At 46.5% G+C, this 16,810-nt stretch overlaps 1 protein-coding gene across 1 annotated transcript in view; it reads right to left on the bottom strand.

Annotated features, from left to right (window-relative positions):
* dnah5 (dynein, axonemal, heavy chain 5) overlaps window positions 1-16,810 on the bottom strand; it is a 754,701-nt gene that overhangs the window by 149,446 nt on the left and 588,445 nt on the right. Inside the window, exons 59-62 of the mRNA XM_085988698.1 lie at window positions 16,434-16,637; window positions 11,813-11,992; window positions 10,530-10,667; window positions 2,575-2,710 (exon numbers count right to left, since the gene is read on the bottom strand). Coding sequence (XP_085844824.1) covers window positions 2,575-2,710; window positions 10,530-10,667; window positions 11,813-11,992; window positions 16,434-16,637 — 658 coding nt within the window. The remainder of the gene's footprint in view (window positions 1-2,574; window positions 2,711-10,529; window positions 10,668-11,812; window positions 11,993-16,433; window positions 16,638-16,810) is intronic.

Genomic DNA, 16,810 nt, shown 5'->3' with positions numbered 1-16,810 from the left:
GTGGGGGCAGGGTCACATTCTTACTAGGTTTGAGAACCCTTTTTTAGATGGAATGCATCAGAACTCATTTATTAGCAATTATGTCTGTCTTCAAAGTGAATGCGAGTCAGTTTTTGCTCCTCACCAACACTGCACCCATAGCGTAAATGCAGCCTAAATATGAAGTAACGGCCTGACCTGATACTGGAGTGAAGCATAGTAAGACTCTCTAGTAAGAGGGAGTCTCACTCCACTTTGCTTCAGAGTCAGTTCAGGCCTTCACACTTGGTTTACATTCAAAAGGTTTAGTTCCAATGCAAAGCTGGAATGGGCACTGAACCTGTAGTGAGAATGCACTGTAAAACAATCATTTGCAGTCCTTAGTACAGTATGCTGAGCTGAAATTATGACCGCGATTTTCCTACCTCGGCGGGTCCATAGCGGGCGAGGTCGGTCGCGGCCTCACTGCTGGCTCTATCCCGGCCTCCGACATGACTTTTCCGAGATTGGGCTTGTTACGCCCGCCCAGTGCGTTTCCCGGTCTAATTGAAGGAAGCTGGTCTGATGATGTCATTTGATGACGCGTCATCAGCCAGTTTCCTTAACGGGACCATGCACAAATTTACTTTGACATTTGTGCTGTCAGTGTTTTACAGCACTGACATGCTGCAAACACTGACAAGTACTGCACAGAGGTGCACGGCTGCACCCAGGCTCTCCCATGACTCCCTCCATATACTTATGGAGAGAGTCACAGCACACAGGGAGGTCCTCTTCCCTTCCAATGGGCGGAAGAGACCTCCCCAGGAGATCAACACAGCCTGGTTGCACGTTGCACAGGAAGGCACAAACAGGGATGTTGTCAGGAGGACCAGGCTGCAGTGGCGCAAACCTTTCAATGATCTCAGTAGATCATGAAACATTACTGCAAAGCCACACTCAATCCTCATCCTGCTGTGCTACTCATCACATCCCCATCACTCTGCCTTCCCTACCCTACTCCTGCACATCCTTACTCACACCAACTTATCTTGCACCTCCACCCATCCCTATCTACATTATCACTTCCCATCTCACTAGCCACCCCTCACACTCACCCTCATCCTAGTCCAATCATACCAACTAACAATACACAAGGGTACGATAGCAAAATACTGCAGATGCTGGAAATCAAGTGTAGGCACTTGTGTGTTTTAGCCAATGTTCATGTGAAGCTTCTGTTAATATGCTGTCAAACATTGAATACTTTATTTTCAACACTTTGTGTTCTTGGACAGATTTTGGGGACCTTTGGAAGTGGCTTAGTGAGTTGCAGTGAATGGTGAGACATAACAGCACCCCCCGCTGATGAGTGTGAAAGGAATGGCTTGGGCATTGTAGGGATGCTTTATGTTGTTGGTGTGGGGTGGTGTCAACCTGCTGCATCATGTGGCAGCTAGGGTGTGCAGCGTCAAGTGAAGTAAATCTGGCCATGGTGAGGCCATCCCTGGTGTCCCAGGCAGCAATGTAGTCAGGTGCTGATGCCCTGTGTCCTGTGCAGCATCAGGTGACTGCGGAGAAGGTTGATGTGGTTGTTGGTGCTGCTGGTGTTCCTGATGATGCTGGTGTTGTGGCTGATCATGGTCAGATTCTGAGGACCAAGGTGAGAAAGTATAAACTGCACCCATGCTGATGGAATAGATGGCAGGTGAACTTGAGGTGACAGAAGCGATCTGTCAATGGTGAGAGAGGTTGTTCCAATGAAGTGACACTGGATAGAGTGTTTGCTCCAAGCACTTGCAACCTGCATAAAGTTCAATCTGTCTTCCAAATGCAGTAAGCAACAGCTTCTGAGCTTGGAAAGTAAACAGCTGTGAGATGGCAGCTTTTATAGCACATTTCTAGCTGTCAATTCCATGGTCATTCAACTCCCACCCAGCTTAACAGACGTGATCCCTGAGCAGCGTGGACCCCATTAGCGAGCTGGTAAATTCTAAAGGTGAGCTCAAAATTGTTGTTAATCCTCTGTTAGGAAGGTCATAATGACCTGAGTTGCCTCCCCTGCCACTGCGTGTTGGGTCTGCTCAGTGCTGACAGACCAACATTTGGTAAAGGTGCGTGGTGGCGGGTTGATAGCGGGGTCCCGACCCGCTGTCAAAAAAAAACACTTTCCCACCCGACCCACCACCGATTGCGCCCGCTGACCCCCCGGAGAACTCCCCGCCATGTTTAAAACTCATTTTACTGTCCATTTAAAATAAAAGCTGTTGCATATTTATTATAGAACACCACTTTGTTGTTTTATTTTGTTAGTTGCAACATCAGCAGTTAAATCCCCAATGTTGATTAATCTTGAATAGAGTCAATTATCCAGAATGTGCCCAATTTCATGATTCCGGTCAGCTTTAGATTTAATCCAGTAAAATACATATTATTTATTTTTAAATATTCTGAATGTTGACTCAGCCAATTATTTTTTTTACGTCGTCAAGTAATGCAGTGGTGGGAGTGACTCACTGGGCTCATGCATGCGATATACCTATTTTCTAAAGGGCAGAAAGCACAAGCTATAATAGTACAAAACATATTTCAGCTATAAGTGAAGGTAGTGCTTACCCACAAGCCGTTTTGTCTGTGCCAAGAACTCCTTACTCTGTTCAGTCCATCGTTCCTTTTCACCTGCCAGCCCACTGATCAGAGTGGAAGCAGTCTGCATCTTGTGCCGGCAACGTTCCGCATCTTCCAACAAGACCTAACAACAAGAAATGTTTCAATAATAGTTGACACTACCAAACATGATGGACATCAGCTCCATAATATTGGCCCAGTAATTCCGGGCACAACACGTGAGTACAGACGGGGTACTCGCGCGTGTGCCCGGAGGAATTGCCGGTATTCAGCATGCACAGCGCATGCGCTGAAAACCGGCATTTCCTGTCCTCTGACCCAAGGGGTTAAGAGGCAGAACGCGCGCGACTGCACAGGCAGCGCGTGCGCAGTGAAATTCTTTTTTTTTTTCCCCCCAGAGTTGCGCGTGTGTAAAGGCCTCCGGTCTTTACGCATTGAAAAACCACATGTAAGTACTTAGTTTTTCAGGTAAGTGGGCTTTAAGTACAATTGAGAATTTTTTTTTCCACACGTTTGTTATTTTTAAAGAATTTACAGTAAGGTAAGTTTAGTTTTAGCCCCGATTTTTTGTATAAATTTTTTTTTCAAATTTTAAAATTATTGTTTAAAATAGTTTTTCAGAGTTCTTTATTGTTCATTTAAGTAGTGCAATGATTTTTTAAATTTTCTTTCAGGTTTAAGTAGTGTTTTGGACCAGGAGTTTTCATGAGTTTGACAGCTCTTACTGTCAAACTCATGAATGATACATAGATACATAGAAGATAGGAGCAGGAGTAGGCCATTCGGCCCTTTGAGCCTGCTCCGCCATTCAATGAGATCATGGCTGACCATCCAAATTCAGTACCCGGTCCCTGCCTTCTCCCCATATCCCTTGATCCCTTTAGCCTTAAGAAATATATCCAACTCTTTCTTGAATATACTTAATGAACTGGCCACCACCGCCCTCTGGCAGAGAATTCCACAGGTTCACCACTCTCTGGGTGAAGAAATTCCTCCTCATTTCAGTCCTAAATGGCTTAACCCTTATCCTTAGACTATGACCCCTGGTTCTGGACTCCCCGGCCATCAGAAACATCCTTCCTGCGTCTAGTCTGTCCAGGCCTGACAGAATTTTATAGGTTTCGATGAGATCCCCTCTCAATCTTCTAAACTCCAGTGAGTATAAGCCCAATCTCTCCTCATACGTCATTCCTGCCATCCCAGGTATCAGCCTGGTGAATCTTCGCTGCACTCCTTCCATGGCAAGAACGTCCTTCCTCAGGTAAGGTGACCAAAACTGCACACAATACTCAAGGTGTGGTCTCACCAAGGCCCTGTACAACTGTAGCAAGACATCCTTGTTCTTGTACTCGAACCCTCTTGCTACGAAGGCCAACATACCATTTGCCTTCTTAACCGCCTGCTGCACCTGCATGCTTACCTTCAGCGACTGGTGTACAAGAACACCCAGGTCTCTTTGCACTTCCCCTTCTCCCAAACTATTACCATTCAAATAATAATCTGCCTTACTGTTTTTGCCACCAAAGTGGATAACCTCACATTTATCCACATTATAGTGCATTTGCCATGTTTCTGCCCAATCACCCAACCTGTCCAAATCGTGCTGGAGTTTCACGACATCCTCCTCACAGCATACCCTCCCCCCCAGCTTTGTGTCGTCTGCAAATTTGGAGATATTACATCCAATTCCCTCGTCCAGATCATTAATATATATTGTGAACAGCTGGGGTCCTAGGACAGATCCTTGCGGTACCCCACTAGTCACTGCCTGCCACTCGGAAAACGACCAGTTTATTCCAACTCTTTGCTTTCTGTCCGCCAACCAGTTCTCTATCCAAGTCAATACCTTGCCCCCAATCCCATGTGCCTTAATTTTGCACGCTAATCTCTTATGCGGGACCTTATCGAAAGCCTTCTGAAAGTCCAAATACACCACATCCACTGGTTCTCCCTTATCTATTTTACCGGTTACATCCTCAAAAAATTCCAGTAGATTAGTCAAGCATGATTTACCTTTTGTAAATCCATGTTGACTTTGTCCGATCCAGTCACTGCTTTCCAAGTGCTCTGCTATTACATCTTTTATAATGGACTCTAGCATTTTCCCCACTACCGATGTCAAGCCTACCAGTCTATAATTCCCCACCTTTTCTGAATAGTGGGGTAACATTAGCTACCCGCCAATCCATGGGTACCGTTCCAGAGTCTATCTAGTTCTGGAAGATGACCAGCAATGCATCTACTATTTCTAGGGCCACTTCCTTAAGTACCCTGGGATGTAGATTATCAGGCCCTGGGGATTTATCGGCCTTCAGTCCCATCAATTTTCCTAACACCATTTCCCTACAAATACTGATTTCTTTCAGTTCCACCCTTTCATCAGACCCTATGTTCTCCGGCATCACTGGGAGGTTATTTGTGTCCTCCTTTGTGAACACAGAACCAAAATATGTATTTAGTTGATCTGCCATTTCTTTGTTCCCCATTATAAATTCCCCCGATTCTGACTGCAAGGGACCTACGCTTGACTTCACCAATCTTTTTCTCTTCACATATCTATAAAAGCTTTTACAGTCAGTTTTTATGTTCTCTGCAAGCTTACTCTCATATTCTATTTTCCCTTTCTTAATTAATCCCTTTGTCCTCCTTTGTTGAATCCTAAACTGCTCCCAATCCTCAGGGTTATTGCTTTTTCTGGCCAATTTATATGCCCTCTCCTTGGACCTTATGCTATCCCTAATTTCCCTTGTAGCCACGGTTGGGTCATCTTTTTTGTTTTATTTTTATGCCAAACTGGGATGAACAAATTGTGTAGTTCATCCATTCGGTCTTTGAATGTTTGCCATTGCCTATCCACCGTCAACCCTTTGAGTGCCATTCCCCAATCAATCCTACCCAACTCGCTCCTCAGACCATCATAGTTTCCTTTATTTAAATTGAGGACCCTAGTCTCCGAGTCAACTACTTCATTCTCCATCTTAATGAAGAATTCGATCATATTATGAACGCTCCGACCCAAGGGGCCTCTTACAACAAGATTGCTAATTAATCCTTTCTCGTTACATAATACCCAGTCTAAGATGGCCTGATCTCTGGTTGGTTCCTCGACATATTGGTCCAGGAAACCATCCCGTAAACACTCCAGGAATTCCTCCTCCACAGTATTGTTAATCATTTGGTTGGCCCAATCTATATGTAGATTAAAGTCACCCATGATGACTGCTGTGCCCTTATTGCACGCTTCTTTAATTTCTCTTTGAATGCCATCCCCAACCTCCGCCTTACTGTTTGGAGGTCTATAAACCACTCCCACTAACGTTTTTTTCCCCTTAGTATTTCTCAATTCTACCCATACAGATTCCACCTCATCAGACCTAATATCCTTCATTACAATTGTGTTAATCCCTTCTTTAACCAGTAATGCTACCCCACCTCCCTTTCCTTTTTGCCTATCTTTCCTGAATATCGAATACCCCTGGATGTTGAGTTCCCAGTCCTGGCCTTCCTTGAGCCACGTTTCCGTAATCCCAACCAAATCGTATTTGTTTACTTCTATTTGCACAGCCAATTCATCCACCTTATTACAAATGCTCCTTGCATTAAGACACAAAGCCTTCAGGCTTGTTTTTTTAACGCTCTTAGACCTATTAGAATTATTATTTACTGTGGCCATGTTTGATTTAAACCGTTGATTTCTCTGAGTGCCACTTTTGTTTTTCTCCTTCCTATCTTTTGCTTTTATCCTTGTTTCCCTTTCCTCTGTCTCCCTTCTCAGGTTCCCAACCCCCTGCCATTTTAGTTTGAACCCTCCCCCACAGCACTAGCAAACACTCCCCCTAGGACATTGGTTCCAGCCCTGCCCAGGTGCAGACCGTCCGGTTTGAACTGGTCCCACCTCCCCCAGAACCGGTTCCAATGTCCCAGGAACTTGAATCCCTCCCCCTGGCACCATTCCTCTAGCCACGTATTCATCTGAAGTATCCTTCTATTTCTACTCTGACTAGCACGTGGCACTGGTAGCAATCCTGAGATTACTACCTTTGAGGTCCTGTTTTTTAATTTATCTCCTAACTCCCTATACTCCGCTTTTAGGACCTCATCCCGCTTTTTACCTATATCGTTGGTGCCTATATGCACCACGACAACTGGCTCTTCACCCTCCCCTTCCAAGATGTTCTGGAGTCGCTCGGAGACATCCTTAACCCTTGCACCAGGGAGGCAACACACCATCCTGGAGTCTCGTTTGCGGCCGCAGAAACGCCTATCTATTCCCCTTACAATTGAATCCCCTATTACTATAGCTCTACCCCTCTTTTTCCTCCCATTCTGTGCAGCAGAGCCACCCCTGGTGCCAGGAAGTTGGCTGCTGCTGCCTTCCTCTGATAAGCCATCCCCCCCAACAGTACTCAGTGGTGTATCTGTTGGAGAGGGGGATGGCCACAGGGGACCCCTGCACTACCTGCCTGCGCCTAGTACTCTGCCTGTTGGTCACCCGTTCCCTTTCTTCCTGTCCAACCTCTACCTGCGGTGTGTCCAACTCCGTAAATGTGCTATTCACGTTGTCGTGAGCATCGTGAATGCTCCAGTATGTGTCCAATCGCAGCTCCGGCACCGCAATGCGGTCTGTCAGTAGCTGCAGCTGGATGCACTTCCTGCACATGTAGTCGTCAGGGACACCGGAAGTGTCCCTGAGTTCCCACATATCGCAGGAGGAGCAGATCACGGGGCCCGGCTGTCCTGCCATGACTTACCCTTTAATTAATTGAGTTTAAATTAAATCAATCAATCCCACTAATTACACTACAGTTAACTGGTTTACCAACAGTCCCTGCTACACCAGAGAGGCCTTAGAAACTATAAACCAGAGTTAAAGTTTAAAAAAAAAGAGATATACTCACCAAACAAATACTCACCAGCCAATCACTTACCTGCTTCCTGGTGACGTCACACTTTGATTACTTTTTACTGATTGGCTGCACAGTGCTCACCTGATCCCAGCCGGCACATCGCACTAACTACGCCGCTGGATCAGGTAAGCACATCGCGCTGACATCGGAACCGGGCCAGTGACAGGAAATGCAAGCAGGCCCGGGCTTCAGATGTCGGCGCACAGGGTGAGTACACATCAGGGGCTTGCACGCGCGGCAAGCTCCCGATCCTAATTTCAGGGCCATTATCAAACACCAAAAGACCTCCTGAAAACAGGTTAGTCCGTGAGTAATCTTTGAACTTTAGGTGTGCATTAGTAAAGCATGCATCAGAAGCCCAAGGCCTGAAGCTCATCCGAAATTGCGCCTGGGATCTCATTTGAATAATTCTGGCAAGCTGTGGACTTTGTCTTTACAAGGCCGAGATGTGTCTTCAGAAGGATTGTGCAGTGGTCACTCCTACCAATGATATCATGGTACAGATATGTCTGAGAGAGGTAGGTTGGTAAAGTCAAAGTCAAGTAGGTTAGTTCCTCATGTTAGTTCCCTCACCACTTGACACAAGCCCAGTCTGGCAGCTATGTCCTTCAGGACTCAGCCAGTACTGGTACTACTAAGGCACTTTCAGTGGTGGACACTGAAGTCCCCCACCCAGAGCATATTCTGTGCCCTGGCTTTCTTCAGAGCTTTGTCCAAGTAATGTCCAACAGGGATCAGTACTTATTCTTCAGTTGAAAGGATGCTGATCAGTGGGAGGTTTGCTTGACGTTGTTTGTCCTGTAACCACAAGACTTCATGAGATCTGGAGGCAATATGAGCACAACTATATCAGATTGTTGCTTCATTCATCTGTGAGACAACTCCATAACTTGGGCATCAGTCGAATGGGCTGAGATGCTTCATATGATAGCTGGGTTGTTGCCGATGAATCCATCTGCTTTTTTCCTTATTTTTGAACTTTATAGCAATTGTTTACAACTGACTGGCATGCTAGGCCACGTCAGAGGACATTAAGAGTCAACCACATAGTATGGGGCTGGAGTCAGGGATATGTTGAGAGAGTGGTTAGCAAAGCATATGGGATCTTGGGCTTCATAAATAGAGGTATGGAGTACAAAAATAGAGAAGTTATGCTGAATCTTTATAAAGTGCTGGTTAGGCCACAACTGGAGTTCTGCTCACCACACTTTGGGAAGGATGTGAAGGCCCTTGAGAGGGTGCAGAGGAGATTTACCAGAATGGTTCCAGGGATGGGGGATCTTAGCTACAAGGACAGGTTGGAGAAGCTGGATTTGTTTTCATTAGACCAAAGGAGGTTGAGGGGTGATTTGATAGAGGTGTACAAGATTATGACGGGTTTGGATAGGCTAGACGGGGAAAGGCTGTTCACACTAGTTGATGGTACAAGGACTAGGGGACACAGATTTAAGGTTTTGGGCAAGAGATATAGGGGGGATGTGAGGAAAAACTGGTGAGGACCTGGAACTCGCTGCTGACGGAAGTGGTGGAAGCGGAGACACTCAATGTGTCAGGGGGAGACTGGATAGGCAGTTGAGGGAAATAAACTTGCAGGGCTACGGGGATAGAGCGGGGAAATGGGACTGACTGGATTGCTCTACAGAGAGCCGGCATGGACTCGATGGGCCGAATGGCCTCCTTCTGTGCAGTATGATTCTATGGGCTGGATTTTGTCAATGGGACATGATGGAGGCAGGACTCCCACTTTTTGGGTTGTAGTCCTGCCTCCATCGACTTGTGGCCAACCCACGCTATTTTCCCTTGATTGACCTTGTTAAGCCTGCCCAGCGGGCTCAGCAGGCCAATTAAGTGACACCTGGTTACTGGTGACGACAGATGAAATGTCAATCACTGACCAGAGCTTTTGACACATGAAAAATCAGCGTTTGACAGCTCTGAAGCTGTCAAACACTGACAATCTGTCTTCTAACTCGAGTCCTTCTACTCAGACTCAGTTAGAGATCTTTCCAGACCAGAAAGCAGAATGCTGCAGCTTTTGATATTTCAGTGGCCATTCTGCTTTCGGTGCCGGTGAACTGAGGGACTCCCGAGAACTGAAGGAAGGAAGCCTGCAGGAGAAAGTAAAGGTAAGTAAAACACTTTACACTTACCTCACACATTTACCTCTGCACACATGCACCCATCACTCACCTGCACAACGGACATCTCGACCCCTTCAACCCCTTCAGACCGACGGTCCGCCTCGCTAACTTGGCGTGGTTTGGAGCCGTCGGGAAGCCCACACTTCAGGGCTAAAAATAGGGATTAGGCAAAAAACTGCCTGTTAACTACCTGTTAACAGGCAGTTAATTGGCACTAATCCCCTTCCCGCCTCGGGGAGGCGGCTCCCAGCTCAGGTCGGGTACCCGCCTCCTGGGACATTGGCACGGAGGCGGGTTGGGGGGCGGGATGGGTTTGTGCCCCCCGATTCTGCAACTTTCCCACCACTCTTGCCTCCAAACCCTCCTCCACGGGGCTTGGAAATTCGAGCCCTATGACTGTGTTGGACAGGGATAGGAGTCCCCCTTTCTTGAAGGCATTAGTTTGCAGCAAATTACTACCACAGGGAAGGTTGCATGATTAGTGTATCGAGCCATATTAGGAGATTTGAAAATATGAACGAAGCAATAAATTATGGGGAATACATGACTTTCAAATTGCTGACACATGTTGTTGATGTCTGTGGTATATAGCTGATGAACCTTGTGAGATATGAAGCACAGGTCAATTGATGATCTATTTTCTGTAATTAGTTGCTTGATGACATTTAAACTCTGTGTAATGATCAGTATTCAGCATTTATGGATTCTGACAATGCAAAGAATTTGTACACTGTAGCCAGTGCCCCTAATAGAAATATATGTTTCCCCCAAAATATATTTAGTTGTCAAAATTTCCCACTTATAATTAAGGATGAGAAATTATTTCTCATTAGTTGAAGCATTACATATATTTTACAAACAATAAACAATTTGACTATAATCATTTAATACTCACTTGTTTCTCTGTCATGGCCTTGTCATATGCTGCCTGTACAATGTCCAGTTCTGCTTGTTTGGCATCCAACTCTGCTTGTGCCTTCTGGAGGTCTAACATGGCTATGTCCAGACGATTTTCCTGGCTTGCTAAATTAGCCTAAAAGAAATATATATGCATTTTTAAGATATGATTTCAAATAATGGGTAATAAATGCTGAGGGCTTCTTTTTTCTATAAAATAAATTGTTCTACAACATGGCATCATCCACAGGCATGGGGATAGTTTCTGCATGTTTTCTGAGGACACCAAATGCTGCCTCTTCACCATGTCACTTGATTTCTCAGCTGCTTGTCTGACTTCAAATCCTGGATAAGTCACAACTTCCTACAGCATAAGAGCAGGTATTATCTTTGGCCTCTGCCACAAACTCTGTTCTCTTGCCATTGATTCCATCCCCCTACCGTGCCACACTCTCAATCTTGTCAAATTGTACAATCCTGAGCTGAGCCTTAAACCACACATCCTATCCATTACTAAGATCACTTACTTCCACCTCTGCAACATCACTCATTTCCACTCCTACTTCTGCCCCTTTGCTGCTGAGACATGCCTTTGGCACTTCCACAATCAACTATTCTAGCTCTTTCCTTGCTGGTCTCACACCCTCCACTCTCTATAACCTCGAACTTGTTCAAACTGCCACCTGTGTCTTGTTCTGCAATAAGCCTCATTTGACCATCACTCCCATACTCAGTGACTGCCACTAGTATCCTGTCCTCCAACATATTAAATTTTAAAATTCTTGTCATTCTCTACAACTCTTCCTCTACAAGCTTCTTCAGTCCTGTAATCACTCCCAAAAACACCATTCTTCGGATTCCAGCCTTCTATTCATTCCTCCCCTCCACTCCCCCCACCCCATCCTTTCACTCCATCACTGGCAGTAGAGCTTTTAGAAGACTCGGCCCTGATCTCTGCAACTTTTTCCTTGGACCGTTCTACCTGTCCTCCTTTCTCTCGATTTTTAAAAATCTCTTCAAACACCTCTCTTCAAACAGGTCTGCCATCACATCTCTTAATGTCTCTCCTTCTGGTTCAACGTTCACTTCCACGTCCACCTCGGAAGTGATTTGGGACATTCCTATATTACTGATGCTTACAATTTCAAATTGTTGTTGAGGTTGATCAATTATATTTCTTTCTGCAATCTCTCCCATAAAATACTACTGTAGGTGAGGCTTTTTTGGTGTGAACAATCAAATACTTTCACCTGAACGTTAAATACTTTCACCTGAATGTACCTTTAGCGGTAAAACTTCCTTGTTAATGGAGAAGAAGGAAGCCATAGCCTTAGTCCAGGAGCAGATTCCTGCTACATTGCCACATACTCTCTTGGCTGTTTCAATATTGTAGTCTGTCATTTCAAAGTAGGGCTGAAGTAAATCGACAACTTCCTCATTAATTGTGTCTTTGGGAAATTGCTAGGAGGGTAAAATAACATGATTAAGCATTTATGTGGTACAATTTTAATTGTAGTCTCAAATATGGTTGTGACTTTTTACACAACTATAATCTAATTTACATCAAACTAAAAATATGATTGCTTTCAGCATGAAAACATGATTCACTCATCTTGCTATTCTGTCACAGTCTTTCTTTCGGTGCAATTTTCATAATCTGTATAATATATATTTTTGAAAAAATATACTTAAAAGCTGCTACAATAATGTGCTAAATGACAAGCTTAATTTACGAAGGGACATTCAAGGCCAGGACTTATGTCTTTACTGGATTTTTACTACATTTTCTGCAGTGGCAGTAATCAAGTTTTAGTCCTTCCACTGACATGAACTGTTTTAACTCGATCAGAAGTAGTGAAGCATAGATAGGATGGAGGGTGGGGGCGGGGCGGCAGTGGAGAAAAGGAAAATACAACTCCTGTTGATCTATACATTGGCCCAGAAATTCGGCCCGCCCCGGGTGAGTACGCACGGGGTACTCACCCGTAGGCCGATTGGAAGTGACGGTTTCCTGCATGCACTACGCATGCGCAGGAAACCGGCACTTCCGTTCCTCTGAACGAAGAGGTTCAGAGGTCGAAGGCGCGCGCAGGGGAGTCTGCGCGTGCGCTTTGAAGTTAGTGTTTTTTTTTTGTTTTTTTTTTACAGGTTTTCACGCGAGGTTAAGTCTCCAGAAGTTACACATTTAAAAAGCAGGCATATTCATAAGTGTGACAGGTCTTCCTGTCAGACTTATGAATGGAGCATGCCCTGCTCCGATTGGCTGCCCATGGCTCACGTGATCCCAGGGGACGCATCGCACTAACTCCGCCCCTGGGACACGCAAGCACAGTGCGCTGGCACCTGGGCCAGGCCCCGGAGAGGAATTCCACGGGAGCCCAGAGCTCAACTGCCGGCGCGCAAGGTAAGCGTAGGTCGGGGGCTTGCACCTGCGGGAAGCCCCCGACCCGAATTTCTGGGCCGTTGTAACGTCAACAGTGGCTGTGGTAATATCTACAGCTCAGTCTGTTCTGTCCTCCCAGCCAAAGGATAATTTATCCACAAGGAAAAACATTGAAAAGAAATCAAGAGAAGGGGCATGTTCTCATATTCCTATATAACATAATAGACAAAACAGGCAATGTCAAAGGTAGAATACTATTTTTAAACTGAAACTATTGCTAAGACCAAAAAATATTTAACTTTTAATTCATAATTGGCAATTTGAGTAATTAAACCTGCGATTTTCTGGTTATATGCAGCAGGTGCCATCATCAGCGCATGCTTGGAAAATTACACCTATTAGGTGCATTTTATACTTTTACAGTGAGAACACAGAAAACAAAACCAAATGGTATGTTTTATCCACATAAGAAAGACTTGGGGATTGATTTTAATGCAGCCGACAGGCGGGCTTTTAGGCGTGTGGGGGGTTAAAATCGCAAAACCTGGGAGTCGGGACCACCCCCCGCCTGGTTCCTGCCTCCACACCATTTTAACCTAGGTGTGTCTGATGGACCCGAATCAGTCTCGCCTGCAACAGGCGGGACTGGTCTTTAGGGCCCTTAAACAGCACTGATTGGCCTTTATAATCCCATTTTAACAGGCGCTTGCCTGTTTAACCCTTTTCCCACGTAAAACGCGCCTGGTGGGGATCACGCCTGTGAAACCTGGCGTGAACACTATTGGCTTGCTGACTATCAGCTGCAGGTCCAACATTAAAGAGGATATTTGATCAGTCATCATTTGCAGGTGGCAGAACTTTGTTGTCTCAGGTCTGGGGCAACTTTTACCAGGCCTAACCACACCTGTGGAAGGTTGGAGCTTCACACACTTCTCCAGTGTGAGCTCCTGCGAGACCCCTCTCGCCACCCTCACTCAGCGCATCCTCAACTGAGGCATCTACCAGAAGCATGGGAGGCCTGTTTTTCCTTCCCCTTTTGGCATTAGAGGACCTCCGGCACCATTCGCGAAATGACATACGCCACAACTGCAGGAGTTGCCATCAAAATTTTTATGAAAACAAACAACTGATGGCATTTTAACAAAATACATGGCATTTCACCCAAGTGACTACCCTTGTGACTATTTGTGCTTTACTTTCCTCTTACGTGTGCTCCTATGTAGTGGTTCCCTTGTGACTTCAGCAGATGTGGAGGCCCCTTGCTCACTTTCCTGCTGCTCCTGTCTCGGCACCTTTGGCGGGCATCCTCTGGGGTGGCGGGCCTGTGAGGGCTCGCCAGCAGTCTGCTGCTCCTGCGGCTGTGCAGGGGTTGAGACCTCTATCTCCGTTGGGTGTGGACTCCGGCGGTGCTCTGACCGAGGGCTCTGCAGTGGCATGGAAGTGTGAGCGCTTGGAGAGGAGCCCCCACTTCCTTGAGGTCTGCCACCAACCTCCCTCTCATGGGTCAGGTCCCCCTCAGTGCCTGCAAGTGGCTTGAGAGCACCTTGCTACACATCAGGGGGGCCATGGGGACCCGTATCTACAATGGCAGCCCTACTCAGAAGGACTTCCAGGAAGGTCTGGTTTCTCTGTTCAATAGATGCCCATCGCTCCTCAAGGGATGTCATTCTATTCTGAACACTCACCATGTTTTCCATACCCTGGCGACTAACCTCCTTCATGGCCGTATCCCTCCTCTCCTCTACCGTTGCCCTCCTCTCCTCTACCGTAGCCATCCTCTCCTCTATGGTAGCCAGCCTTACCGTGGAGGCAGCAATCATTTGCACGTAGGTAGCCATCCTTTCCATGTTCATGCGTTCATGCGCCACTGACTCCACCAAGGCTCTGCTCATGTTCGCTATGGACTCCTCCATTCACTCCACACTCGCAGCGACCCTGGAGACAAAACCTGCCAGAGACTCCTGAATCTGTGCATGGAGTTCCATCACCTCTGATCTTATGGATGGACCCAGAGGCAGAGGGTCGACATGCAGCTGAGCCGAGCTGGCAGAGTCCTGCGCCCTCCAACGAGGACTCTCCACTGCTGTCCCTGTCTCTACAATCTGCTGATGCTCACTTGTGAGCTATGATACACCAGGTGACAACTCTACTCTATGTCCTGAAGGTCCCACCGAGGTGTGAGTGTCTGCGCTGGTGCTGGGTGCGCTTATTTCTGCTGACGCTGCGCCCTCAGAGGTTGCAGATTCCTCTGAGGAGTCTGGCTGCTTAGGCTCTTCCTCCTGCACACTGGGGACGGGGGCTCTCGATGGTCCTGTGGGGGAGTCAAGGAAAAAGTTAGAGATGTGATGCCAAGGTTACATGCACATTGCATTTTGCAGATAATCATAAGTCCATATGATGTAACTTCAGAATCATTATCAGCGACTCATACAATGCCAATGAGAGAGATGGAAAACTATTCTGTCACCAGCTTGAGGGGATGCTCCTGTCTGTCCTTCCCCAACTTCCACATCTCGGTCAGCCCCGGCAATCTCCAGGACGCCTTCCTCCCAGGGCTGAGCTGGGCTACTGATGGCGGCCCTCCTCCTGTCCTGGCTCGCTCTCTCCTGTTGTGAGCTCTCTTTTCCTGCAATGAGGGAGACAAGTGGAGGTTGAATGAGAATGAAGGAGTGAGTGCAGAGATTACATAGCATAGATACTTAGAAGGAGACAAAGATGGAGTGAGGTTGCAAGACCAAGGGCTCTCCCTGTGTGTTGTCAGTTGTGTTCAAAGCATCAGAGTGAGAGGGGGTGTGAGGGCTGCATGGTGGCATAGTTCTGTGAATGTGAGCATAGAGAGAGAGGGAATGGGTAAGGGTGCATGGATGTGCGTGTCTAGTGGGATGTGCAGGAAGAGATTGCTAAAGCTGAGTGCTGGTGAGGAAAGGCAATGGGAATCAGATTGAGGGTGATGGAAACTTCATACAGTACTTACTTTTCCAGTGCGAAGGTGGTCATGGAAGCTTTTCCTGCACTGCAACCACGTTCTTTGTGTGAGCCCCAAGGAGTTGACTTGACCTGCTACCTGTATCCACACATCCTTGGTCTGACTGGGAGGCCTCTTCCTCCCTGAAGAAGGGAACAGGACCTCCCTGTGGGCCCTAGCACCATCCAGTAATGCCTGGAGTGAAGCCTCATCAAATTTGGGGGCCGGTCTGACCCTCCCGCTGGCCGTTGCTCCTGCAGGCTCCTGTGCCATCTTAATGGTGAAGTTTGGGAGCCTGCAGAGGAAGCAAGGCTTGCTGTGGACCTTAAAAGCAGCAGCAATGATGACATCATAGTCTGCGACTTTCTGACTGGAAATACTCAATTGCCAAGGCTTCCCACATGCTGGAAATCAATTGGCCAATTAAGTTAAAATTGCATCAATCTCACAGACCCATTTAGAATCGTGTGGGAATCATTAAATTCGGGGAACCCGCCAATTCCCCGCACCCGAGTTAAAATCGACCCCTTGATGTCTATAAATAATTTGGCTACCTGGAGATTCTGCAGAAAGTTTCCGGCTGTCATGAGCTTCAGAGACTCTTGCCAGGAAGGTATGGTGCAGCTCCTCTCAACATCAATTTTCACAGTGTTTACTTTCCGTTGGAACAGCAGCAGTACACAGTCCATGATGCGCATAATGAGGTGAGGTGGTCTACCCAGCGTACGGACAGTGGCAATGTCAGCTGGCTTAATGGTCTGTATGCAAAAATACAGGAAAAAATAAATGCATCAAGACTCAACTGAAGAAAATAAGAGATGCATCCACTTTTATCTAACGGACACGTTTAAGCCATATAGCGAATGTAGGTTCTAACTGAAATTTTGCTTGGTTCCAAGGTTGTTTAATTACCGCAAGTCTATGAAATCCA

The sequence above is a fragment of the Somniosus microcephalus genome, chromosome 5 (assembly GCF_052327205.1).
Source record: "Somniosus microcephalus isolate GS21.2 chromosome 5, FLI_Smic_1.0, whole genome shotgun sequence".
NCBI classification, from domain to species: domain Eukaryota; kingdom Metazoa; phylum Chordata; class Chondrichthyes; order Squaliformes; family Somniosidae; genus Somniosus; species Somniosus microcephalus.
The sequence above is the reverse complement of the archived record's forward strand: the minus strand, read 5'-3'. Positions and strand labels throughout refer to the sequence as shown.